General features: G+C 48.9%; 6 protein-coding genes across 6 annotated transcripts; 2 read left to right on the top strand and 4 right to left on the bottom strand.

Annotated features, from left to right (window-relative positions):
- Positions 1–2,737: 2,737 nt before the first annotated feature.
- Positions 2,738–6,531, bottom strand: FOBCDRAFT_15502 (armadillo-type protein). Its single transcript, XM_031173658.3, has 5 exons — positions 5,914–6,531; positions 5,671–5,846; positions 5,164–5,595; positions 3,038–5,109; positions 2,738–2,967 (listed from the first exon to the last, which is right to left on the bottom strand). Exons 1-5 carry the CDS (start codon positions 6,314–6,316, stop codon positions 2,760–2,762), a joined length of 3,291 nt encoding a protein of 1,096 aa, XP_031050443.2. The 5' UTR covers positions 6,317–6,531; the 3' UTR covers positions 2,738–2,759.
- Positions 6,532–8,161: 1,630 nt separating this feature from the next.
- FOBCDRAFT_15510 (uncharacterized protein) lies at positions 8,162–10,673 on the top strand. Its single transcript, XM_031173659.3, has 3 exons — positions 8,162–9,015; positions 9,103–9,566; positions 9,614–10,673. The coding sequence occupies exons 1-3, from the start codon at positions 8,599–8,601 to the stop codon at positions 10,296–10,298; spliced, it is 1,566 nt and encodes a 521-aa protein (XP_031050444.2). The 5' UTR covers positions 8,162–8,598; the 3' UTR covers positions 10,299–10,673.
- A 652-nt stretch (positions 10,674–11,325) lies between these two features.
- FOBCDRAFT_15517 (uncharacterized protein) lies at positions 11,326–13,279 on the top strand. Its single transcript, XM_031173661.3, has one exon. It carries the CDS (start codon positions 11,565–11,567, stop codon positions 13,167–13,169), a length of 1,605 nt encoding a protein of 534 aa, XP_031050446.3. The 5' UTR covers positions 11,326–11,564; the 3' UTR covers positions 13,170–13,279.
- Positions 13,280–13,922: 643 nt separating this feature from the next.
- Positions 13,923–15,810, bottom strand: FOBCDRAFT_15524 (glycoside hydrolase superfamily). Its single transcript, XM_031173660.3, has 3 exons — positions 15,435–15,810; positions 15,360–15,384; positions 13,923–15,308 (listed from the first exon to the last, which is right to left on the bottom strand). The coding sequence occupies exons 1-3, from the start codon at positions 15,499–15,501 to the stop codon at positions 14,285–14,287; spliced, it is 1,116 nt and encodes a 371-aa protein (XP_031050445.1). The 5' UTR covers positions 15,502–15,810; the 3' UTR covers positions 13,923–14,284.
- Positions 15,811–16,579: 769 nt separating this feature from the next.
- On the bottom strand, positions 16,580–18,872 carry FOBCDRAFT_215010 (pyridoxal phosphate-dependent transferase). The gene is made up of 4 exons (XM_031173662.3): positions 18,485–18,872; positions 18,319–18,419; positions 17,248–18,253; positions 16,580–17,194 (listed from the first exon to the last, which is right to left on the bottom strand). Exons 1-4 carry the CDS (start codon positions 18,713–18,715, stop codon positions 16,982–16,984), a joined length of 1,551 nt encoding a protein of 516 aa, XP_031050447.1. The 5' UTR covers positions 18,716–18,872; the 3' UTR covers positions 16,580–16,981.
- A 309-nt stretch (positions 18,873–19,181) lies between these two features.
- On the bottom strand, positions 19,182–25,810 carry FOBCDRAFT_15540 (1,3-beta-glucan synthase component-domain-containing protein). The gene is made up of 4 exons (XM_031173665.3): positions 25,710–25,810; positions 25,346–25,560; positions 20,004–25,295; positions 19,182–19,949 (listed from the first exon to the last, which is right to left on the bottom strand). The coding sequence occupies exons 2-4, from the start codon at positions 25,540–25,542 to the stop codon at positions 19,613–19,615; spliced, it is 5,826 nt and encodes a 1,941-aa protein (XP_031050450.2). The 5' UTR covers positions 25,543–25,560; positions 25,710–25,810; the 3' UTR covers positions 19,182–19,612.
- Between the last annotated feature and the right edge of the window lie 726 nt (positions 25,811–26,536).

Genomic DNA, 26,536 nt, shown 5'->3' on the forward strand with positions numbered 1-26,536 from the left:
GCGATGGAAAGCTCGGAAATGCGAGAAATTTGCGGTCAGGAGAAGAGGCGTGAGAAAAACAGATTCTACGTTCGAGGCTGGATCGCATCAAAGTCGAGGGGGGAAGATTCGCTATGTCGTTTGAAGGGGAAAACGAGAGGGATGGAGAAGTAGAGGATGGTATGGCAGAAGAAGAATGGGAATGCGTGAGAAGCAGATGCCCTGGGCTGGGCTGGGCCGGGCTGCTTTGGGTGTGTGTGGGTGGGGGAAAGTACCTACCTTGTCTTGCCTTACCTTCCACGCCATGCCATGCCATGCCATGCCACGCCTACCTAGGCCAGGCAAGAGCAGGCAGTCAAAGGTGGGATTGGATTAGATTGGATGGATGGATCATGGTGTGGCTAGTGTGGCTAGTGTGGGAAGCAAGACAGGCCGAAGGATAACGGACTACTGCACTACTGCTAATGGAAGCTGGAGATTGAGGACTACAAGCTCAAGAAAGAGACTGGTGACCGCCGCTTTCTGCGGCTCGGTCGAACCCTTTCAAGATTCCCATGTGTAGGTGCTGCATGCAAGAAGCAAATCTAAATCTGCTGCGCAACTCAAGGTGAGGTACGGAGGTCCCTGCCAAAAGTTTTGTCCTGGCCCCTGTCGCATAGACAGGGATCTAACCAATCAAAAGCTAGCCAGCTACTTAGGTACTTTGGTCCTATCTTATCAGCCCTAGAATCTCTACAGCTTATACCCTAGAATCCACTATAAATGATAGTTATAGCGCTTAGCTTTTTATCGATAAGAGACTTCTTGTACCTTTTAGTACTGGTAGGGAATTCCCCTGCTAGTACCATTTAGCTTGACAGGGGGTCGGGACAAAACTTTTGGCAGGAACCTCCGTAGGTACTTCCAAGATACAGAGGTAGGTATCCATCTCAAGACTTTACCCTACCGAGGGTAGCGCGCAGCACTGTACTGCACCCTACTGTACAGAGGACTGTAGGGACTCATGCATGTGGGGTGAGGAGGAGGGACTTGAGCTTGCTCGTTGGTTGAGAGGCGCCAGGAGTAACTCCGGTGCAAGAGGCTTGCGCATTGCCCAGTAGAGGCTAGGCTTGAGTGAGAGCCGGGAATGATTTAACATCAGATGGTGACTCTGAGTAAATCAAAGTATTACAATAACGTTAGGTATTTAACAGAAGCCGATAGAAAACCACATTAATAGAAAGATATAACTTGATCTCATCATTACCTTAAAACATTTCCCGAATAAGGAAAGAAGTAGCTCGAAGATACAGTCACATAAAAATATCCACTATGACTACTAACCTAGGTACCTAACTTCGGGTTTACTGGAGGGGAACCTTGGGGCTTTTGGGCTGGGACGGGAAGACTCTGTGCTTCGCTTCTGTCCAGGCTGCACAACAATTTATCCATTCTCAGGTTGCTTTCTTTGTACATGCCCTGTGCCTGTCAAGTCCAGAGATCATCTCCGTTTTGGGAAATGTCCAGTTTTTGCATTGATACACACAGTCAATCAAAATCACTATCGAGATCTGAAATCTAGTACAAAAAACGCATCTTCCTCATCAGAAAAAAAAGTCGTGCAAGCAAGTCCCTAGAGATGTAATACCCTGCATGAGAATGTCTCGAATTCGCTAGCACACCCGCCGTTCCTTGCAGGCCAGAAAAAGTAAGACCAAAGTGCCAGCAAGCATTCATCATTCAGATGGAGGGTATATACAGTATTCAATATTCAACACGCCCCCCCTCCATGTGGCTTTGCTCTCACCTCGAGGTACCCGTCAATCTTGTCGCCATCATCAACTTTGTTTTAAGTGCCAAAGCTCACAAGTCTGTCATTTTGAAATGCTATTTGCTCTGCTGATGGCGACAGAGTTAAGTAACCTTTGTCACTCTGAATAGGTACCAAGGTAGGGCAGTACATTGACTCAATTCGCCCTCCTTATCGTACTATTGCGAATCGTGGCTGAATCAATCAATACTCACTTGTCAAGCCAGAGACAAATCTTAGAGTATAGCCGATGTCAAGAAAGAGCCTCAACCATCCTGCGTGCGAGTAAAGACATTCATTCCATGTCTCCCTCAGCCCATCTAGTCTTGAGACTTCTCACAGGATACATTGTTTCACCATCATTCAGCCATGGGAAGGAAATCGGTGTGGTTATTTGAGTCATAATTCCGTACGCTACAAAACTCGTCATCTATATATATGACAGACCGACTGACTGATTGACTGACTGCCTGACTGACTGCCTTGCCGCTGCTGACCAAAACCCTCGCGACGAGGTACTAACCAGTTATCAATAACCTAACTCGTAAACTCTAATGATTTTGCAAAAAAAGGCGCCATGCGGTCTTGAGGATATAGACTGCCTAAACAAAATGCCCTCTCATTTTTACCCCGACGCCTAGGACCGTCGTCCTCTGTTTCTCTTCTTCCATGTTCGGGACATGGCATTTGTTGGACGCTGATTCGAACCCGATCCACTTCGCCCGAATGAAGCGCAATTCCACGTCACGTCGATGCCACCATTGCTTTATGGATTCGCCTGTTGGAATTGCCTGACCCCTAAACGGGTTCCAGGCCCATGGCTGGCATCTTGTAGCGTTCATCATCTAAAGACAGGCCGCTACATCTCTCCAGAAATGGCCTATAGGGCCATCTCGATACCCGGCGACAGTCGGCTGGGTGATATGAACCAGTCTGCCTTCATTTGACTTTTGAAAGGGTGGCAAGACTCAGCCCATCTGCGAGCCTCCTCCTAGTTGAAGAATCCCATAATGGTTCGCTGTGCCTCAGGAGAAAATTGCTGCAGAAGGGGCGTAGGGTCAACGCCGGTCGACGTCAGAAATCCCTTAGTTGCTAGTGCTACCCGGTTGGCAGTCTGTCCCACGAGGGTCTCTGCCTCGAGAGCCTGGGCGATATACACGAAGATTTTGCCCGCTTGGTTCGCCACAGCTGGATGTCGTCTACAAGTTCAAAGCGTTAGCATGAGCACACCAACATACTGGTAGTATGTTGAGGGTGGAGAGTACTTACTGGTCAATCAGCTCCGCAAGGTATGCATAAGCATAAGGTGCCGCTTCCTCATCGTTGGTCACGGGTAGAGTCTCTACCCATTGCGTAATCACGTTTTGCACGTCTCCGACTGTGCTTGCATTATAGTGGAGAATCTTGGCGATAGCTGCGCATGCATTCTCAGTCGCGTAGACATTGTCCTCATTACGGGCGTCAGGAACCTGAGTGACCTGGAACAAGAAGGGGACTGAGCCTCCCAAGAACTGCGCCCACGGTGCTCCACCTCGGTGCGCCGCGACTCCGATGCCGTAAGCTGCCGCCTGGCGAATAGCCGGCGAAGGATCACGGCAACCATCGATGAGCGGTTGGGTGATGTAGTTGGCATATCGTGTGCTCTCAGGACCGCAGTACTCAAGGACATCATCCATGATGCAGAGTCCCCACTGGCGTTGGGTGGGATCGTTTGAGGTAAGGAAGCCCTCGTATGTGGACATCAATCGCTCCCAGGCAGGCAAGAACGCAGCACCGTGGTTCTTGAAAATAGCATGGAAAGCCTTGTTCATATCCGAAAGCAGGGTCTGGTCGTCCTCGATAGCCATCAGAGTATCCTCAGCCTCATCTTCCACGTCCTCTGCAGTGGCTCCCTCCTTGTCCTCCAGACGTTGGGCGACACGGTCCTTGTAGTCCTCAATAGCAGAATGTACCGAGTCGATGAATCGGCTGAGATGCTCTGTAGAAAGACAATCCTTTCCAATGACCTCAACAGATTCATAGAAGCATTGGTACATCTCAGCAAGTGTGTCGATGGCAGGCTCAGCAGTCAAGACCTCGAGGAGCTTGTCGACAGTCGCGCTCCACAGACCACGGAGCTCGTTGGACTGAGGGCCGTAGGCCTTCTTGTAGGAGCTCAACAGCTGAGGAACAAGTTTGGCAGAGATATATCGAACAGGATCGTGGAAGAAGAATGCAAGACCAGGCAAAGCGATCTTCTCCATGATCTCCGCTACATAGGGAGCAAAAGAAGCCTCAAGGACTTGGGCGTAGACGACCAGGAGCTCAATGGCCATGTGCTTGTCATCCATGGTGCTTGTCTTGATACCAATCATCTTGCCCTTGAGGGGAACAAGTTCCCATCCCTCCTCGTTCTGCATCTGCTCAACCTGGTCATCATCGTCCAGCAGTTGGATATCGGCCTTGGCAACAGCAAGCTCCAGCAGAGGAGGCATGACGTTGTGAAGAAATGGAAGGAAGTCGGAACCGAGAACACGACACATGCGGCCCCAGCAGTGCATGAGGTATTGAGCTTGAGGGTCGTCTGCATCAGTAATGTTGGCCTGAATGTTGGCCAGAAGGTTGACAAGAGTCATGGCATCCTGACCAAGACGCTCCTTTCCAACGGCCAGAGCGATCAATGTGGCGCACTCCATGGCCTTGGCACGCAGAAGTCGGTACTCCTTCTCGCTCTGGTTCTGGAGAACATTAACAAGAAGAGGCATGAGGGTATCGTAGTATTTCGAGAAGGCAGCTTCAGCGGCGTCGGCGATAGTGGCGATTGTTGACAGAGCTTGCTCCTGGACATATCGTTTTTCATTTTGAAGGAGCTGGAAAAGATGTGAGAGGAGCTCGTCCAGATATGGCTCCAGAGTGGCCTTCTCGGCCTCCTCGCAGAAGTTAACAAGAGCAGCAGCTGCGTGAGACTTGACACGACCCTCGGGCGAGTCGAGGACAGGAATGATTGCCTTGAGAACTCGGTCGTAGTAGTCGGTCTGCATCTTGGGGGCAAAATCAGTGCTCATCTGACCAAGAGCGTTGCAGCCAGCCCATCGAACTCGAGGATGAGGATCTCGGAGAGCGGGAACCACTAGATCTAGCACTTGGCTAAGCTCGCCAATCATCAGATCACGGCAGCCCTCGGAGATGGCAGAGATGGCCATCAGAGCAGCATGTCGATCCCTCCAAGCCATGGAAGTCATCATACGAGGAAGCCAGTTGAAAGTAGGGGCCAGAATGGTCTGTCCTCCAAGCTTGTTCGCAAGTCGGTCCATGGTTTGCTCGCCAGCAACGTGGTTCTGGTCACTCTCGTCCTGGTCAAACTGCAAGGTGAGTTAGTTGCATGAATTGTGCGTCTCCATTCTCTGAGAACTCACGTCGTCGGATGCCATCCATTCGGAAGCATCATCGTCATCCTCGCCTAGATCCGTCATGAGACTCAAGCACTGGGTGATCATGTCGTTTGTGTAGGAGGGGTCCTTTCGGCACACAGAGGGGGCGTAATCGGCAAATGTAGCCATGAGCTCGAGAGCGTTTTGACGGCAGATGTTTTCGAGCTCCTTATCCTGAATCACCGAGATGCTGAATTGGACGAGGTTCTGGAAGAGAGGCTTGAACATTTTGGGAGCGGACTCGGCGAGATCGATGAGAGCAAGGAGCGCCTTGCTGAGGTCGTCGGAATCCTGAGAATCCTTGATCGGAGGTAGAATGTTGAGGACATCGGGAATAAGGGCGTAGTACTTAGCCTGTCCCTTCTTACTAATAGTCCTGAAGAATGAAGCAAAAGCCTCCATAGCCGCAAGACGGACCTATAGCTGCGGTTAGCAGAGCCATGATATGCAATGTGGGACAGAAAAGTCTGCCCCGCGGGAGGGGTGCTGTACCATGACGGCCTCGTCCTTGAAGCCCTTCTGGAAAGCTTGAAGAACTGCCTCCTCATGCTGCTTCTCGATGATGGCAGGAGTGGTAGCGAAGACTCGGAATGCATTCTCTCGCTTCTCGGGTTCGGGAGCTTGGCTAAGCTGGAAAAGAGCGCCAAGCAGTTCGGGCCAAACATCGCCTATTGCAGGAGTTGTTAACCAAGGTCCAGGATACGGAGGGTTACTCCAGGGCTTCGAAAAGCTTACCATTCTCCGTGTATTGTCTGGCAAGCTCGGCAACAGCATCACTAATTTTGTTGCGAACGAGGCGTTCAGACTCGGCGGCAAGGGTCTCGAGAATCTTTTGTCGAATGACGGCGGCTTGGTCCTTGGTCAAAGAGATGAACAGATCCATGCTCTCTCCGGCCTCATTCTTGCGGGTTTTTGAAGCAATTCGGCGGAAGATTACAGCGGAAAAAGATCGTGTCGCATTGTCGCCAGCAGCTTGAATCTGTTCCGCCAGTCCCATCAACAGGACCTCAGGTCGGGTGGCAGTCCAGTTGTTCTGCAGGTGCTCCTCGGCTTGTGATCTTATACTGTTGTCGGGGGACTGCAGAGCTTGCAGGAGCTGTGAAAGCTCTGCGTGGATGTCGGGCGGGAGCAGAGACATTGTTGTTGGAGGGTTGCTGATGGTGATGTCCACCAGCAGACGACAAAGAAGTTTGGGTCTCAGTCGGAGGATGTGGACAAGAGTAGCGATAATGAAGTACTACTTGAAGAAGAAGTGTGAAAAAGCTACGAGCCGTCGAGGTTCGTTGGCTTTAATCGGCCGTGGCTTCACTTTAAGGGACGAGATTTCCAAAGATCCCAAATGGTGTGAAAGAAAGAAGAGAGGGACTGAATGGGAGCAGAAAGTGAAGTGGGGGAGGGGAAGCCCAAAGTTGAGGGTCGCGAATAAGTACTGTGCGGGCGAGTCTTTGCAGGCGAGGTACTTGGGGACAGACTTGAGCCCAAAAGAAAAAAAAAAACAAAGGGTGCGCGGTGACCAGGTCGTGGCTAGTGTGTTTTTTCCTGTAAGGTAAGGTATTGTTTATTTTTTTCCTTTTCTGCCAGGCTGCAATCAAGACATACCTAGAACAGACAACTGACTTTATATAGGTTGAGTTTAAGAAATGACCTCAAAAGCTTCTGATGGAAACTGGTCTGTACTTATAAAGTTAATATTCAACTGTTGTGTCTATGGACGGCGCATGATATAAACCTAGATTAATTTATAGAGGCTCTGAAGTCATGAAAGAATATTTGACGCCAGATGGACGCAGAGAACGCCTCTTTGATCGCCCAGCACCGTAGACAAAGAAGTTAAGATGAACCAAACAGCAATTGACCAGGCAGCCCTTGAATCTCAATTCCTCTTGTTTCCATCGGATTTATTGATTTACGTTGTTTGTTTTAGCAGCCGTCCACGCTGTGCCCCACCACACCGCCAGAACGGCTGGCTTCCATCAGATATGCACAATGAAATCTTCTTTCTTGTCATGATGCATTGCGGCTGCAGCCAATTAGCCAACCATTTCTTCAACCTATCAACGTGACACGAAACATTTTCTCTGGCCTGATTAGCTTTGGGTTTGGGTATTTGATAAGCCGCAGGAGATAATGGTGAATACTGAAGTTTGTTCCTGAATAACTTCCATTCAGGTCGATCGTTTGATGGACTTGAGATCCAATACACTCACCAACTGACAATTTGAAATGCCAACTGTAGCAGCTTAAATTCTTATAAGGTCATTGACTCAAGCTTTCCAAGTAGTAACAACACTTTTGTATTGCTGACTTCCATAATTAGACCCATCGGCTTGATCTTATACACAAGTCGAAGTCGTACAAAGATCTTGGATAACGAATGTTTCGACATTCAATATGATGATATTTACCAGCAAGGCATTTATAAGACCCCTCGCAAGTTTCCTGTTGCCCTTTGTTCATGTTACCTGTGCGTATCAGAACTTAGTTTGGTTACGTATCACGAACTGCAGGACCAGGGAGTTCCTTGAAGACATCCGCATTTTCTAGTCGAGTCTAGTGAGCGATGATCATCTTTGACCGTAGAAGCTTCCGCCATAGCTCTGCCGGATCATTGTGAGGATGGTGGATGGATGCATGAACATGGTTGGGTGCTGGAATGGATTATCTGATATTGGTGTAAATCAATCCCTAAATAGTACTCACAGCTGCATGAGAGATCGAATGCCGAAGTATAGGATTGCATCTATTTAGTGGTAGTTTCTTCCACCTTCTCAGGGTCGGGTTACTTCTCCATCAGTAAGTTTTACGCTGAAGTTTGAGCTCCCGTCCCCGACTGATCCATCGCGGGGCACTCCACCATCGCCCGCTCGCCCACCTTTACTTTAGGCGGCCTATGTCATCATGCAAAACGTTCCCCCGCCCACTCATGGCTTTGGATTGTAACCTCGTGCCCCTCGCAGACAAGTCTCATCTCCAGACCAACCTCCGCAGCAAGAGGCCGAAAAAACCATTCCACTTCATCTATCGATCGCCTCGTCCTTGGCAAATAAATGTCTTCTGATCTTTTGTATCCTGATTCTTAGTTTGTGACTCTAACTCTAACCACTTTCCAATATTGGACTTGAATATCGAGATCCATTCAACTCGAACCATTCTCTTATCCTACCTGCGCCCCGCGTCCACTCCCACGTCTTGTCTCGTCTCGTCTCGCCTTCGCCCATCTCTGTGCACACTACCATTTCATCTTTGCAATTGTCGCGACAAAACATTCGCCATTATCTTCTCATCTGTCTCTCAATTTCAATACATACAGCGCTCTTTTGTTCGCCCAAGTCGTGTTGAACCATCACTTGTTGCCAAACCGATCTATCAAATCTCAACATCAGTCAATTCATCACCTGGTTAAATCGAAACGATTCCACCATGGACCCCTCACCGAGCTCAACCTCCCGCGAGCTCAAGGACACTCGCGCAACCAGCTCGACCAGCCTCAACAGTGCTGCTTCGGGCTCTTCGTCTACTCATAAGCCACCTACTCTTTCTCAGCGATCTCCTTCTGTATCTATATCCGCTGGTTCTGGCCCAAGCTCCATATCCGCCCACCGCGCAAGCTTCGCTGAGGGCTTGCGCAATGCGCCCTCATCCCCACGCTCTCAACGGCACCCTTCTTTTACACAGGCCGCTCTCCAGGAGTTGTTGAACCATCCTCCTGCAGGAAACAAGCATGCCAACCCCAGATTTGCCGGCCGTGATTGGCGCGATGTAGCTATTGGAGAGCTTGTATCTCCCGATGATGTCAAATGGGTTGAGTTCGATAGCAGCGTCGAGGAAGCTACCAAGGTGAGACTGAAACTCTGAATGTCACTCAATATAGGCCCCAGCATGCGCCTTCAATAACCGAATAGCCATGCTAATTATGACTCGCAGCTCCTCCTCAAGAGCCCTACCAACGTTGTTCTGGTCCGCGAGGATCCCTCCACTCATATCGCCGTTTCCACATTCGATTATACCGATTTGAACGCATACCTACTCGTTGTCGTTGGTCTCGCCAAACCCGAAGAAGATCAGGTTGAACTATTCAATTCGATTCTGGCCAAGGCTCAGGAGGGTGGCCAGATTCCTCTGCGAGACGTCTTCCCTCTTTTCCGCAAGGAAACACTCATCACGTTGCCTGGTGACGAAAAGCTCGCACAGGCTATTCAAATTCTCGGCAGTGGCATCCATCGTCTGCTGGTGACAACTACTAGCGGCGAGGTGGTTGGTATCGCAAGCCAACTTCGAATTGTCGAGTTTTTCTGGAACGAGGGTGTCAACTTCCCTTCTATCGATCGACTTTACCCTACTTTGCTGCGTGATCTGGGTGTTGGGGCCAAGGAGATTGTTTCTGTCAAGTGAGTTTCTATACAATCTCAAAATGATAAGTATTAACAAGTCATAGCTCCGATTCGCCCTTATCTGAAGCACTGACGCTTATGAATAATGAAGGCCTTACAAGCGTTGCTGTTGTTGATAACGGTATGAATGTGGTGGGCAATATCTCGACCAAGGACGTCCGCCACTTAACCAAGAGTTCCAACGCCCATTTACTCAATTCGTCATGCATGAACTTCATTTCTGTAATTCTCAACGAGCGAGGAGTTGAACACGGACGCGACGTCTTTCCCGTATTCTACGTGAACCCCTACTCGACTCTGGCCCACACCGTTGCCAAGCTCGTTGCTACTCGATCGCATCGAATGTGGGTGGTTGAATCGGCGTCACCATCCCCTTCAGCTCCTGCAACACCTTTAATGGGACCCCAATCTTTCACGACCGCCGGTCCTCCACCTCCTGCGGCGCCCGTATCGGCGCCTGCACCCCCATCGCCTGTCCCGACTGCAGCAGTACCTGCTTCTCCAGTCCCTACAGCTGCTGTGCCCGCATCCGCCATGGCCGGGGCTCGTCTTTCAGGAAGACTTACTGGTGTTATCTCGTTAACTGATGTCCTCAACATGTTTGCGAAATCGACTGGTTTGCACCCTTCCGACCCCAACGAACAGCGAGCGAGACGAAGACGAAGCTCAAGCAGCTCGGTGCGACCAAGCCTGGACTCATCTCGAGCTAGTATCGATTTCCGAAGGTGATGGCAATGGAGCTTAGCTATGGATATCATTATGCAAGTCTTGCCAGGGAAGATGCCAAGTATGGTTGTCATTTCCTTTCAAAGCACTGTCTGCTCATAATTCCGAAAGAGAAAAAAAGAAACAGGCTATATCAAAGGTACAATAAGTTAGTTCAATGGAACAGGGGCAGCTTCGGATTATTTAAACTTGCGAATCAGGCAGTATTCGCAAACTTCTTGTTGATGCATATGTATTCCAATTGTTGAGCATAAGCAGGATTCAAGATTTCCATTCTCACTTTATCTAGGGCCTGGTTATTCAGAGGGATGGATGCATCTGGCACATATGAACTTAGGATGGACACAATGTGAGAAGCAGAGATAGAAATTTGGCAAATCTTTGCTCTATCGCAAGTCGCTAAATGCTGTGAAGTGATGATTATAAACACAGTATCTCCGGTTTCGCTTCAAAGACTTGATCTTTGTCGTGCTACTGTCGTACCGAGTATATTGAGTATTCAGCCACTTGGATCGACGTTTGGGGTGGCAACGGACACGTGAGTTACAGGACCCTTATGCCACAGATGTCGTGATCTGATTGGCTAGGAACATGCCATCCCGGATCCCGGAAAGCCACCCATAGGTAGCCTCAGTTCATGGTGAATTGACTCATCATTCATCTCATCTCGTCCATTCTTCGTCAATGGTTTAACGTTCGTATTTCCTTGTTCCCTATATTCGGATCCTTGTTCTTGACTCGAGTCTTTGCGCAACTTTTCTTTATTATATTCTTTGTTCTCTGTCTTTGATTCGTATCCTACTTAACACGGCCTTGATTGGGCTCACACTTCTCCCTTCTTGTGACCTCATGATATTCTGGTAGCTCGATCTCCGCACTTGATCTCACTCGGCTTCATCAAGCGGCAAAATCTGACGCATTGGATTTGACCTTTGAGTCATCCCAGATTGTGTTTGGCTATTTCGAGTTCCCTTTTCTATTATACTACGCGACGTCCGTTTTTGTTTCAGCTCATTCTGGGTCTTGCTTCTGCGGCGATTCTAAATACTCAGTTGTGGCAAATCGCTTTCTCAATACGTTCTTGGCTTTACCATTTTCTACGGTCCTAGCAAATTGCAATTACAACTTTGGATAATTCACTTTAACGGCACTGTTGGTCAATACTTGGAAAACACTTCAGCAATACTCTCACGTCTCGGATTGGCGTTGAGCAGCTCACCAACTTCACCTACAACCACCAACTCGCATCTATGTGCGTAGTCGCTCTTGATGGTTATTATGGCATCTCCAACGGCAAACTCAACAGACAATCCTCTTCACGAGCCGCCGGGTAGCAGTAAGCCTGCAAATAATGTTGCACATGACGGTAGACTCAAGCTTGGTGACTTTACCAAGCTGAATTCGAACAGCCTTACGGACTGGGCCTCCCCCAAGAATGCAAAGGCTTTCGATTCAACCCCGTCCCTTGGAAACTTCAAACGGCTCTTCCAGCAAATCCGTATCAATGACAATGAATCATCCCAACACCAGCGAGAGCCATTGGCTTCTTCAAAGGTACAGCCGATCACGATATTGAAGCGACCTTCTGTACCGCACTCCACCAACAGTGCAGACAGTATTCCCAGATCCTCGGTTGGGCCTAAACATTCCCATGAAAATAACCATGAGCAAGCATGTCTTGCCACCTCAAGGCAACCGGACCACAGCCTTGAGGCCCATATTGAATCTGACGGGATGGCAAGCGAACTCCATAAGAAGCGAACTGGAAAGGCTCTTCGAATTAAGAAGGAGACTGTTCTGAAGGAAGACATGTTTGAAGAAGAGGAGAATGAATCCCTCCAATCAACCCGGCCCAACTTCGATCCCATTACCGACTCAGAGGCTGGATGCGGTTCTGACACTGATGTGCTACCTGCCACGTCTTACTCAACTGCTGCCTCAACACCACCAAGCTCAAGCGAGTCTCCGCTTAAGCATTTTGACGAAACCAAAAAGAGCAAGAAAAGTTCAAATTCGGGCAAGGGCAAATCGCATTCCAGAGATAGCTCTGAACCCAATATAGTGGTCTTGGGTGGCATTCAATCGGACCATGTCAGACATATCATCTCATATCAGCATTTCAAGTATGGCCCCCTTACTGAGATTCACAGTAGCGTGCAGACCACGGTGGTCAAGCATGAGGGCCTCATGAGAAAGCTCGTCCATGAGCGGGTCATAGACTCTATGATCTGCAAAGATTATCCAACCATCGCAGAAAATGGAATTCATGTCTTTGTCGACATGTCCAACATCATCATTGGTTTCCAAAAGGCCCTAAGAGCCAAATTTGGTTTGCCGGAGTCTTCGCGCTTTGTCCCACTCCCACAAATGAACCTTGCTTTCTTTCACGAACTTCTCACTCGCGATCGATACGCGGAATGGCTCAACGTTGGCTGTTCTGTGCGTCCCAACCGCAACGAGCCTTCTTTTGTCCAAGAACTCAAGGATCTTGGCTACCGCGTCGACCTTCGCAGTCGTCGTCCTGAGCAATCTGGTGCTGATGACCACAACACATTCGAAGCCGGCGGCTTCCGTTATGTCGAAGACATGGTTGACGAAACCCTCCAAATTAGAATCAGCGAGTCTGTTATGCAGTATTTCGAGGAGCCCGGCACGCTTGTCATCGCTACTGGTGATGCTCGGCCGGCCAAGTATTCGGACGGCTTCCTGACACAAGCCCAACGCGCTCTGAAAATGGGCTGGAGCGTTGAGGTTGTTTCCTGGAAAGCCAGTCTTTCTTCTACTTGGACTACTCTTTTGAGGGGCCAGAGCATCGGCTCCCGATTCCGCATCATCGAACTCGACCAGTTTCTTGACGAACTTTGGATCTGCTAAACTCATCCCGTCGCGCCTCCTGCTGAAATACGCAGGGCCGCTTGATGGGAGCCTGATGGGTGCGTGTTTAACGATCTTGGTCCCAGAACGGATCTTTTGAGATATCCCCATCATTTGAGGTAACTGATCTTCAGTTTGCTATGACTTCTGGACGATGTGAGATCTGATGCCTTATTTTCTTTTTCTTTTTACCTTCCTACGGAGAAGCAAAGATTTTGCATGTTCATCTCCTCGTCTGTTGTATTGGGTCTTTATCCTAATATCGCTGGTGGTCTACATCTAACGACCACTCTCTCCATATTGCGTGCCAAACCTTGTTGTTACATTCTATTTAACAATATACTTGTCATTCATGGCGAGCAAACTATTTCTTAAGTTTTTTTCATGCATTTGCCAGCCTTAGACAAGTTGGCTGAGGTCTCGAGCTGCACTGCAGCAACTGTGGAACTCGAATCTGCTTGATGAGGGGGAAAGCTCTTGGGCCAATAACTGCGATGGTACAAAGATTCATATTCTGTTATGCTTTATGCATTAGGGGCAAATTATTGGGCTAGCAAGGAGTGCAATGGGTATAGTCTTTCATGATTAACGAAGTCATCGACGCGAGGCGGAAGATTTGGAGCCAATCACACTCTCTGATTTATTTAGGCAATTCAGCAACGTTGTTTCTTGAGCTCGATCGTATTCTGAACTTGAAGTCATGTTGCAGGGTCCAGATATGCTGAGATTAAGTCACTCATTCATTGTTACTTCATCATCAAGCTAAATTCAAGTTCAAATTGTATAACGGATATTTCAATTCGAATAACAAATACAAGGTGTAATTCTTTTCTCATCTCTAAAAGAGCAGCCATAAAGCGAGGTGATGTGATGAGGTAGTTGGAACTTGAATAGGAAAGTAGACAAACCTCCAACATACCTCCCAAGATGATAGGCTCGTACAGCCTTGCAACGGCCACCTGATAATCGGCATCCACAACCCTCAAGCAATAACAATAAACCATTAAACATCATAGAAAAAACATAAGTCGAGCGTTATCTCGGAGTAAAACGTGACCGCAAACCATTCAAATATTTGAAGGTCTAACTGACATGACAAATCGGGGAGCCATTCCCTAGTTAGAAGACGACGGGTCCTTGTTGGAAACTGATTCCTGGCCTTCGATACCCCACCATTGCTCGGCCATGAAAGTTGCGGCTTCGGCCTTCTTCCAGGGATCGTTGAAGGCAGAGAAGAGGATCAAGTCTCCCATGTGGCTGGAGAATGCCTGCTTGATAGAGTCGAGAGCAGCCTTCTGTTGGCTCATACCTGGAACAGCCTTGCCGTTGCTGTTTCCCTTGGTAGGCCAGCCAGTCTCGCAAATGACGATGCGCTTGTCGCCAGAAATCTTGGATCGAAGGTCTTCAACAGTGTTGGAGAGCCACTGGCCAGCTTCATCAGCAGAAGTGTTGGCATCGAAGAAGGCGTGAGCGTTGATAGCACAGTAGTCACTTTCGTTGCAAAGTTCAGGGTTGGCATTGGCAGCAATAAAAGTATCAACTGTGACAACGGGGCCTTGGTAGCCTGCGGCACGAAGGATCTCACGAGCCTGCTTGACAGCGGCGATGACCTTTGCTGGGCTGGCAGCTCCGTTGTTGACAAGTTCATTGCCAACGCTGATGGTGTCAACAACGTCCCAGTCGTCAATTGCACTGATGATGGTCTTGGCCTCAGTTTGAACGTCGTCAATGTTCCAGATGCCGAGGAACAGCTTCAAGCCGCTACCCTTGGCGCATGAGTAGACATTGGCGACCTGGTCACAGTCGGTGCCATAGATACGAAGGACTGAAAAATCAGCTGCGAGCTGCGTAATATCGTGCTGGATCTCGTCCTTGGATTTGCACTGGTGATCGCCTCGGTAGGGGGCATATGCGACACCAGGGAGCTTAGAACCGGATGAACTGCCACCGCTACCAGATCCGCAAGTGCCTGTGGAGCTACAGGAACCGTCAGGCTTGCCGTTCTTAGGTGGCTTGGGGCTATCAGGAACAGGAGCTGTAGTTCCTGGGTAAGTTGCAGTTCCTGTAGGAGTGACAGGGGTAGCAGGAGCGATAGTTGCGGTGTAGGTAGAGGCCGAAGTCAGAGTAATAGTCGTGACGCTACAATATTATTAGTCAAAACCACGGTTTCGTGTCACAAGAAAGGCATACGGTTCTCGCTTCTCGAGCGGACGGGCTGTTGGGATTGTCAGCTTCGAGTTACAACCTGGTCAGGAGAAGACTCACCAACAGGAACAGCAGCAACAACCGCCGCCATGGCAACTGCCGAAGTGAAGAAACGTTTCATCGACATTTTGTTAAATATTTTATAAAACCGTACGTAGTAGTTTGGAGAGTTGTTAGAGAGTGAACGAGCTGCTACAACGAGCTCAAATAGTGGTTTAAAGGTCAGTGATTTGAGAAAATGGGTGTATAAGACGGGACTTAACAACCCGCTATCCAAGAATGAATAGGATCCAGAGGAAAAGAGTGTGTGTAGAACTGAAAAGAAGAATCAAAGAATGACGAATCTTAGGAAGTGATTGTAAGTAGGAAAAGAAAAAAACGACTGTAGGAGTGAATGAATGAAGAAGAAGATGGAGAGACGAGAGCGAAATTGAAGGTGGAGAGGTAAAGTAGAAAAAGAGGAGACGTCAAAACAAGGGAGGAAGGGGCCTCTCTACAATGATAAGCAAAAGAAAACAAAAAGGAACGACACAGTACGGTACGGTAAGACACGTGTTGAGCCTACCGTTTGTAAGTGTTGAGCTTAAGCTTGACCCTGCAAGAGACAAGTGAGACGCTCTTCACCTCCGTAATTCCTTTCAGTCCGTGAGTTTCATCCTGAAATCCTAAATTCCATTGGCTTGGCTTTACCTTATTTATAAGACTTCATCCCTTGTTCTCCCTATTCACACTCAAGCCCGCTCCCAGAATATGAGACACACGAACGCAGAAACTCACTCAGAACATGGAACTCAACAACTCAAACTGCCCGAAAACATAAAGCTTAAAAATGAATCACCAAAAGAGGCCACCACGCTCCCGACTCTTGGAATGAGGTGATTTCTTTGCATGGCGCGTAATTTCGAGACCTGTAATCTCCCAAGGAATGCAACGTCTGAGACATGCCCAGAGTCCTGTTGCGAGCTGAAATGGTTCCTCATCCGTCTGATAAAATAAACTGTGAAACTAAGACTACGGTTCTACCAATTATGACCCTTCTTCTACATGTGCGTCCTTGGTGATTCTATAGTCAGGTTAGAGTCCTTGATGGATGGCTATAAGCTGGCAGCATCGGCGTGACTTGGCAAGGGATGGCTCATAAAACCGCGAGACAGCTGACGTCTGCTTCTCTATCTCACATAATTTTTATATTCGAAAACAGTAACTTGGCAAAGACGACTTCATCAACTGTGAGTAACTAAAGCTAACAAATACACGTCAAGGTTTCTTGAGAATTTCCCCTCTTCAGTATCAAAACCATGATACGAAACCGATCAATCACCACCTAATCACGGAGCCCACAAAGACACAAAACCATTATATCGGAAATATTCATTCAATGCTAGCGTACGAGGGCCGCATCTATTAATCATTAGCTTGTTAAATGGCTGCCAGCCACTTTGTAAATCGTTCCATATTGCCCCTCGTCTATTGCGTTGGCTGATTATCCATCATAATCAAAAAGGTCTCAGTGTAACCCGACGCCTTATCGACTATGCTCAGCTGTATAACATGCATTCAGCCAGCCTCCATCTGTCATCAAAATTATCATCCGTTAAGCCCCTGAATCAGGCGGTCTTGGTGCTCGTCTTTCGTGTCATGACCTTAGTGATAGCATGTCGAATAGTCACACCGGCCTTCTCAATATCCTTCTTAGACAGTGCTGATGTAACACAAATTCGAAGAGCAGGCTGGGCAAACCACGCGCCGTCCTTGGGCTTCACAGCATGCGCATAAGGTCTGGTCTTGGTTCTTGTGATCAAGACGCCGTTGGCAAGAGTCTGTTCAGGGGTAAGTTCATATTCGTTCATGTTTCAGTGTCCGATGCACGTACCTCTTCCACACAGTCCAAAAAGATACGTTCTTGGTCTTCCAGTCCGAGCTTACGGGCAGCCACAACTTCAGGCCTGAGGACAAGGAGCATGATAGGGTTCTCGGGGTCGCTTGGGCTGTAAACCCAATCACTGCGGGGATCCAATTGGGCCCTCATAGCCTTGATGTTCTCGCGGGACTGTGCCAGGATTTCAGGGTTACACTGGAGCAGGTTGAGGGTCTCGCTGGCGGTGACAGCCAACATGGCAGGGAGAGCGGCAGAGAATGTATACGCAGAAGATGTGATACGCTGGTGCTCGACAACATCCTTGGGACCAGCACAGAAGCCACCACCGGCACAGAGAGGTCCAGCAAGGGAACCAATGATCATGTCAACCTGTTGGGGGTCCACGTTTTGCGCCTCAGTAATACCACGACCGGTACGGCCGAGAACACCAAAAGACCAGGTCTCATCCAGAATAACGCGGAACTTGTACTTCTCCTTAAGCTCAACCAGGCGGGGCAAATCGATAGAATCTCCAGAGAGCTCAAACAAACCCTCGGTCACGACAAAACGACGGGTAAGCTTCCTGGCATTGGCCTGCTCCCGGGCGACAGCCTTCATAGCATCTTCCAAAGCGTCCATGTCATTGTGTTCATACCAGCGGATGGTGCTTCGCGATTGCTCGAGACCCTTGCGAATAGCGAAGTTGACATTACGATCAGCGATGATAACGTCACCACGCTTGGAAAAAGAGGGAATGACACTAGAGATGGTGCTGAAGGATTGAGCGTAGACGATGCAGCCTTCGGTGCCCAAATACGCGGCAATGTCGGCTTCAGTCTTCATGTGAACGTCTTGGGTACCGTAGAACTGTGGAGGGCCGCAAGGGCCAACACCATAGGTACGCAGAACCTGGATAGCCTTCTCCTTAATCTGATCATTGCCGTTGAAGTTGTAGAAGTTGTAGGATGCGAGATTGGTAACAGTTCGGCCGTTGGCGAGTTTAGTCTTGGGACCGGTAGGGCTATAGAAATATCAGATGCTGATCCTGACTAGATTGCGCATGTGATTAGACTTGATGATGCTCACCCAACAAGGACAGGAAGACGTTCGGCTTCAGCCACCTCAAATGGAGTCTGCTCGACGACGAGAGGCTCGGGCTGCCATTCATCGATCAACTCTTCAATTTCCTACGAAGAAGCCAACATTAGCGACTTCAATCCTGCGAGGGTTAAGGATCTGGCTGTGTTCTCACCTCCTCTCTCAACTTGATGTAATTCTGCTTACGGGTCGAGTAAGAAGGCGACAGGAGATAGCGGATAAAGAAGAGAAGCAGCACAAGTTCAATGGCGGATCGCACGGGGTCGTTCTGATAACTCGACTGGATGTAGCGCATAAATACTGCAGAACCAGGGACTTTATGGAAGTAGACGGCGGCCTGTTCGAGGATTTCACCCACCCGGGCTTGGAGGGCATCGAGTTCCATGTTTTTTTTTGTTTCCAATTGTCTTGAATGGTTACGTCAACTTCTATCGATCTTGCGTCGCGTCTCGTCTCGTCCGGTCGTGAGAATATATATTGGTTTGGATTGGAAGCGTGTTGTTGAAAGGAGTTAAAATGGACGTCAACCGAGGATTCTGAATTGTCAAGTCAAGGTCCATCATAGGTACATGGGTCTACAAAGGGGCCTCCAGAGTCCTCTAACGTCGAAGCGAGTCAAGCCGCAGGCCGCAGGCTGATTGGCTGTACTAAGGATCCATATCTAACAGGGGCTCAACGGGTACCTGAAGGTGAGAAACAATAAGACCACAGGCCATCCACTACAGGGGAAGTGTAGGGGTCATCGGATAGCCCGGGGAATGGGAATACGTAAAATTGGCTTACACACATTGAAATAAACCAACCAAAATCACAAGCGTCGTAGGCAGTACAGTAGACTAGAATACCTCTTACAATTTTTGGTTTCTATGGAGAGCGTAGGCTAGTAGTATAAATGAAATGAAAAGAATGTTCAAGAGGCATTATTTGCATTTAGGTCTAGAGTTTCTGCCATGGATGTGTTTCTTCCTTTCATTGTACACATTATAATAGTTTAAAAAAAAGAAGTGCGCCTTGTACCAAAAAAGATCAGTCCAGTTCAGCCAGTGAATGTCAGGTCTGACTTATGCCAACCTCCTCCTTCTGTATCTCTCCCATCTCCCACCATCTTCTATAAAACTTCAACCTATGTATGCACGTGCATCCACTCAAACTGCTGAACTGAAAACAAAAACAAGCAAAAAACAAAAACTTCCCGTTTCCACAATTTTTCTGTCAGCGGAGAAAAGCCAGGGACATCTCCCCCATGAGGCACCTCCAAATGGGCCTGTCTGAATATTCCCACTTAGAACAGCTTGATCTTGCCGGTTGCCGAGGCATCAGCGCCAGTCTTGGTCTTCGTAAGGCCAGCACCGGTGTAGCCAACCATTCCTGTACCAGTAGCCATGGTGCTGTTGGTGTTGTCATTGTTGAGGTTGTTAGGCTGAACAAGATTGAAGGGCAGACTGCCGAGGGCATCGCTGATCGTGTTGGGTGGCATGTACTTGCCAGCCACAATAGGGCCAGCAATCAAAGCGATGAAAACGACGAGAAGCGTGAAGTAGAGGATGGCGTAACGAACCACACGTCTGCGTCTAAGCTTGGATTGCTTCATCGAGTAGATGGGAGGTCGGATTTGGCGACTGTTCTGAGGTTAGGGCAAATTCAAAATATAACAAGCAAAGGATAAGATATACCTTGGGCGAAGCCAGAACAGCATCATAGAGTGGAGCATGTCGATCTTGGGAATCAAGATGACAGGTGCCATGAAAAAGAGCAGCCAATGACCCAAAACGAAATCGGCTGCGAACATGGACAATTCGGTGATCTTGCAGAGAAACTCTCGAGCAGGCTGAGAGATGGTGTGCCATCCCATGGAGTACCACTTTCCGGTCCAGAAAGCAATGTTGGCAGTGTCGCCCTTGAATTCACGGGTAAGGGCAAGAGACACAATGAGCTTGACGAAAAAGCGCTGGATGCAAGTGACAGCGATCATACCAGACAGTGTGCGGGTAAAGTTGAAGCCCTCGAGAACAAACATACCCAGGAAGGAGATCAACAAGAATATAACAGCAGTAGCGTGAGCGATACCGGCGAGAACACTGCCAAACTTCTTGCAGCACATGCTGAGTAGGGGACCCATACAGCAGGCCATGCCGAACATAGCAGCCAAGACACCTGCGTTAACAGCAATAGGGGCAAAGGCAATAACGAGCAGCCGGATCAGAGAGTCAGTTGCCTCGGGTTTGCCCTTGACGGTGTCCTTCTGAGGGGCCTGGGCAACACCAGTTTGGGCGTTGATAAACAGATAGGGGAGAATCGTGACAACGGCAAGCATGAGAGGAGAGAAAATCTCGCTAAAGAAGATGTTGGCGAACGGAGCGCGAGGAACATCCGCAGACATCTTAGCAGAGGGGTCTCCCAGAGCCTTTCGCTTGTAACCAGTAAGACGAGTTCGAGACAAACGACAGTAAGAAATCCAAGACGAGGCGTGGCTTCGTGAGTTACCACGGGACAACCATCGGAGGTAATCTCGGTAGTCGATGAAGAAATCAGTCCATGCGAACTGGTGAGGGTTGTACAAGAAGGGCGAGATGGTCAGAGCAAGAAGTGTGATCCAGAAATAGATCAAAACACCCTTCCAGACAGTCAGAGTCGCGAAGAGAAGCATCATGAGCAAACGAGCGCCGAAGTAAATAGCTGGCCCAGCGAATCGAGAATACAAGACACCGAAGGGAATACGTGCAGTGGCAAAACCACGACCCGTACCAATATATCGCGCACCGCCGAACGAAATGTTCTGCTGCACAGAGTTCGCATAGATCTGACAGACGAAAACTTCGAACATGAGCGAGAGCGAGCAGAATTGCTTCATCAATCGGACGAAGGCGCGCCAGAAGCCACGCTCCATCAACTCCTGAACAATAAGAGGGATGAAAGAGAGGAAAAGAACGAAAAGAATGGAAACGATACATCGGTAAATCCAGTCGGTGAGGGCATCAGTGTTGGCACAACCAGTCGGGTACAGAGGGTCGGTAATAGGGACGTTTCGGTTGTATTCGCAAGCCTTTGTCTCATGGCGAAGAGCTCCCAGGTTGACCATTGTAATCATGAACATCTGAACGGAGAACATGATGAACATGTTGTTCAAATGGAAACCAGGATGAGCGTAGTAGAAGGACAAGAATCGATCGAGAGGAAGTTGAGTGCCGAGATAGTAGTACTCGCGGGACAAGAACTGTTCACCCATACCAGTACCAATCTTGGTTGTGAAGTTGAGGACGGAACCGAAACCCAAATCACGACCCTTACCACACTGGAAGTATTCACATTGCTTGATTCGTCCACCACGAAGGAGGGCATTCATACCAGCGTAAATATCCTCGTTTAGATGCAGACCCTTCTGAGCCTTGGAGACACCACCACGCGTTGTCATGAAAATACCATTGAGAAAATCGGGATGGCCGTAATGAAGTTTACCACCGATTTGAGCCATAGTTCGAGCGAAGAGAGTACCGAATGTTTGTTCCTTACCGGCAGCAATGTCACCAAGAATACCAATGTTCTCTGAGAAAATGTATTCTCGCATACCGAGAATGGCCACAGGGGAGCTAACGTCGTTCTTGACACCAGGAGTGTAGGGGGAAACATTGTCAGTCTTCATCTCTTCAAATTCGGCCAAAACGCTGCGAATCTTGAGACACTCCTCGAGATAGTTGTCCTGGTTGGCATCGATGAGCTGGATGTACTCGCCACGGTAGAAGATAATGGAGTGGTTCTGGTTGTCGGACTTTCCATCACCAAGAATAGGATTGCCAGAGAGTTGAACACGGAACTTTGGGCGTCGCATGCCGTTCTCCATAACTTCAGAATGGCCATCGATAAGAACTGAGTAAAGTCGGGGTTCTTCGCCTTCAGCAACTGGGGGTTCCTCGTCCAAGTAAGCGATTTGAAGGTCAGGGTAGGCGCGGAGCAAGAATTCGGCATTTTCCATCTCTTCTTTCTTGAACTTGGAGAATCGCTGCATGGAAACGACAATCTTGAACTTGCGGCGAGCCATACGCTCAAGTTCACGTTCGAGCTTGTCGGTGTTACCACCGAACATCTGAACAACCTCAGGGTTCTCGACACGGTAGAGGAGCTTGATGGCACGGCTGTAGTTCATGAAACCAGAGATAGTGCGGTACAGGGTTTGGAAACGAAGAGACGCCCAGATACGAGTACGAAGGGTGTACTCGGGTGCGGAAGACTTGAAACCAATACAGTAGAAGGGAAGATCGTCGATCTTGCTCTTGGCGGTGTCCTTCTCGTTCTTATCTGTCTCGCCGTTATATTGCGAGGTTTCATCGGCCAAAATCTTGGTATCCTTGACAAAGCAGTCCCACTCGTGAGGGTGCAGCTGCTTGAGATACTCCAGGAGTGTAACACGAGAGTAAGGCTCATCCTCGCGAATGATTTCACGGAGAGAAAGAAGGATCTTCTCGCTGTAGTGGGGGATCATGACTGTAAAGGTAGGCATGTTGTCAACGGGCAGAGGCTCAGGAATGGGAGTTGATAGGGATTGTGCAAAGAATGAAATGCGGCGCTCAGCTTCACTGTAGGCAGGGAAGAACTCGGTCTTGAAAGAGTGATCTTCCTGAGAGATGAAGAAAGTAGGTGCACGAAGAGTTCGCTTGCCCTCCTGCTCAGAAGGAACCTGATGATAAAGAAGCTTCTGAACGTGCTCGATCGCGAGAAGATGCTCACGGTACATGGAAATAACGATGGCGTTCCAAATCTGCGAAATAAGAACCTTTGGTTTATACTTGATCTCCATGTCTGTCGTTGCTAGAACCTTGGAGTAAACACGCTTAGGAAGGCGAGAGAAGATGTTGCGCCAGGGTGTCCAGATGGAGGATCCTATATAGAACGATCGTGAAACCGAGAAGACGGTGTTCAACAAGACATACCAAAGGTAAGTATCGAGGAAGAAGAAGATAACGTCAGTGAAGGCCATCAGGGCCAGGACAATTGTTGGGTGCCAGCGGCAAAGTTGATTGCCGAGAAGGGTCTTATCACCCAGGCAAGAGTCGACGTTCATGATGCTCAAGTATCGGATGGGATCACGGAACGAAAGAATCAGGTAAGTGTACGAGACACCCATCTTCACACCAAATACTGTCGCCCACAAACCATAGGACATTGCCATGTCATTGCCACGGAGTCTTGGCCAGCTAGCAGTGAATGTCTGACTAGCAACGTAGCGTCTGCTATTGGTAGACAGGTAGCTGCCAAATAGACCTCCGAGGGGCATGATAGAGAAGAAGATGAACGTGATCACAGCAATGATGAAGTGAACGATACCAATAGCGGTGTTAATCTTCTCAGGTCCAATTTTTGGCAACATGAAAACCTTTACACCAGGGGCGATGTTTAGAACGAGGATAAAGAGCAAGAACAAGAGTCGCTTCGTGAGATGCTGCGCACCAGCCCATCGACGAGGAACATAAGCCCACTCCGCAAGAGTAGCCAGAACCTGGATAAGAGATGCAATGGCACCACCAAAACCGACGATAGAGAATTGCTTAGCCGTTGAGGGTTTCTGGTTAACCTGCTGTTCGTATTTTGGTCCGACCAGGAGACTGGGAGCGTTATGGGAGGTGTAGAACCAGAACATGGTCAAATGAATGATCCAAATACGGTTGAAGTTGACGAGAAGATGAAACCAAGAACGAGACTCCTTGTACGTCTTGAAAAAGCACTTCTTCCAGTTGACATCCTTCAGCTTGAGATATCGCTCAGCAGGAGGCACATCAACCAGCTTGCTCTTGTCCTGGAGGGCAATGCGTTCAATACCTTCGGGGTACCAGAAAAGCTGGTTACAATCATCATAACCAATAATGTTCTTGTGGTCGCGCTCACGGCGGACGTACACGCCGTCGGAGATCTCGTATCCCTGGTCTCTCAAGTATTGGTAGAGAGGAGTAATGACGTTGTTAAGGTAAGTGAACTCCTCCACAGGCTCAACGAGAGCTTGGCAAGCGGGAGAGTTGAGGTAATCATCCGCACACTTGAAGATGAAGCACAAGCACTCGGGCATGAAACGAACTTGGTTGGCTTCACCCCAGCAAAGCAGGTACAGAGCGATCTGGCGAACCCGATCATGCTGAGACATCTTGTTCATGCGGCTCTTCCAGCGGTACTCAGCAGCTTCGAGACTGTCATCGCCTTCAAGCTCCTGCAGAGTTTCAGCTTCGTTGGCCTCGGCATCCTTCTTCTTCTTCTTTCCGCCCTTCTTCTTGCGCTTTAGGCCCTTGCCTTGTGCATTGGAGAATCCTACAGCGTCGTCCAAATCCAGGTGAGCAGCAAAGTACCATTTGCGGTAGTTGGCGTTGTCACCACCAATATAATCAGCATGAAGGGAGAGAAGTGCCTGGTTCGGGGTCATGCGCGAGGCTCGCGAGTCGAGTAGGATCATCAGATGATCGTACATGTTGCGCATGCTGTCACGCTGGAAACCGAACTTGGAGGTCAAGTCGAGGAAGATGTCCTCAATCTCCTCCTTAGACAAAGGAATCTGGGCATCTGAAGTCCAGGCCGGGTAGGGCTCTCGGGATCGCTGACCAGCAGGGAGAACATTACCGTAGTCCATGCCATAGTTAGGAGTCGAAGCACCTGAAGAGCGGTTCCCACCATACGAGATTTGCGAGGAAGGAGGTCGGTAGCCACGTTGTCCATCGTTGTAGCTATTGTAACGCTCGTCGCCCCGGCCGTAGTAATCCATTTCAGCAGCGCGAGCCATGTCCGATCTCATGGTAAAGTCGCTGAAAGTCTCGGAATCTTCCTCAGAGCCCTGACGGCCTCCTTGGCCTTGATAGCCACGGTCGTAGTCCTGATCATAGTAGCCACCCTGGCCATTGTCGTAGTAGCCGTCTTGGTATTGATCGTGGCCGTCGTAATAGCCTCCATCCTGCTGGTAGGGGTTATTGGGGTCGGCGTTGTAGTAACCACTACTACAGTGTTAGTGAAATATTTACGAAAGGGGGAACTCGATGCTCACGATTCGTCGTAGTAGCCGTCATGGTTGTTATTGTTGTTGTTATTTGGGCCACGGTTATCGTAGCCTTGGTCGTAGTACTGATCATCCTGGTAGTAGGAGTCAGTGTTTCCACCGTGTTGTTGCTGGTTGCCTCCCTGTTGATGGCCATAACCATCATCGTACTGGTCGCGTTGACCACCGCCTGGATATCCCGACATGTTGCTTAAATTAATTATCTATTGGAGAATAAGGTCAGTTGCTGTCCGTAGAGATCATGTCTTCGCCATGGGTTGCCCTGTCCTGGGAGACGTCATCCAGTGATGTGAAGCCAGATGAACGAAGCGCAGGGTACAACTTCATAGACAGTCAAGCTGCCGGAACTCACCTAGTGGTACACATGTGGATGACCAGCGAGCGTGATTGTAAATCAAGATCAGGCGGGAGAACAAGCGTGGCCGGCACTGCAGGATATTGATTGTTTGTTGTCAAAAAACCGTCGAAAAAGGCCGAACGGGCAGTGGCTTGGCTTAGAAAGAAAGACCAATAAATTATGCGATTCGTCGTCGATACGGGTTCAAGAAGATGAATCAATCACGAAGAGTGATTCACCAGCTTGATAAGTCGACGTCGTTCGTCCAAGTGCGAGACAAAGCGATTTGGCGTAGCCGTAAAACGAGTGTCGGCAATGCGTAATGCAAAGAACAGCAAAGGGGAGAAGACGAGGGTTGGTTTTTGGTGGTTTGAGTTCCAACCCGCACGGGGAGGGAGAGAAACGCTGCGTGTCTCGGCGCCGGGTTATCCAGGGCGAAGTTAGGGGGTGGAGAATGGCAAGGGTGTGTCTGTAAGATAACAGGGGAACCACCTTTGAACTGATGGATGGAGAGAAGTTTCCAATTATTCAACAGACGTGATATGTATTATTAGAAGTGTGATCCTTCTGAAGTGGTCAAAGACATTGAGCGGGGGGGAAAGAAGAGATCAAGACTTGGGTGACAAACTTGGATTGAATGTTTTGATTCCCTGAACGCAGACACGTACACAAAACGTGGGAGTGAGAATGGAAGGGAGAGTGCGATGGGAAACAAAAACACCATTCACTCACTGCTAGTGCTGCACAACGAGAGGGAGGGAGCAGCAATGCATCCATCAGCAGCAACTAACAGAAGGGAGACTTTTTCAGGAGCCTCGCGTCTCCATTTTTGGTCAGATCAG

Source organism: Fusarium oxysporum, chromosome II (assembly GCF_013085055.1).
Source record: "Fusarium oxysporum Fo47 chromosome II, complete sequence".
Lineage (NCBI taxonomy): Eukaryota > Fungi > Ascomycota > Sordariomycetes > Hypocreales > Nectriaceae > Fusarium > Fusarium oxysporum.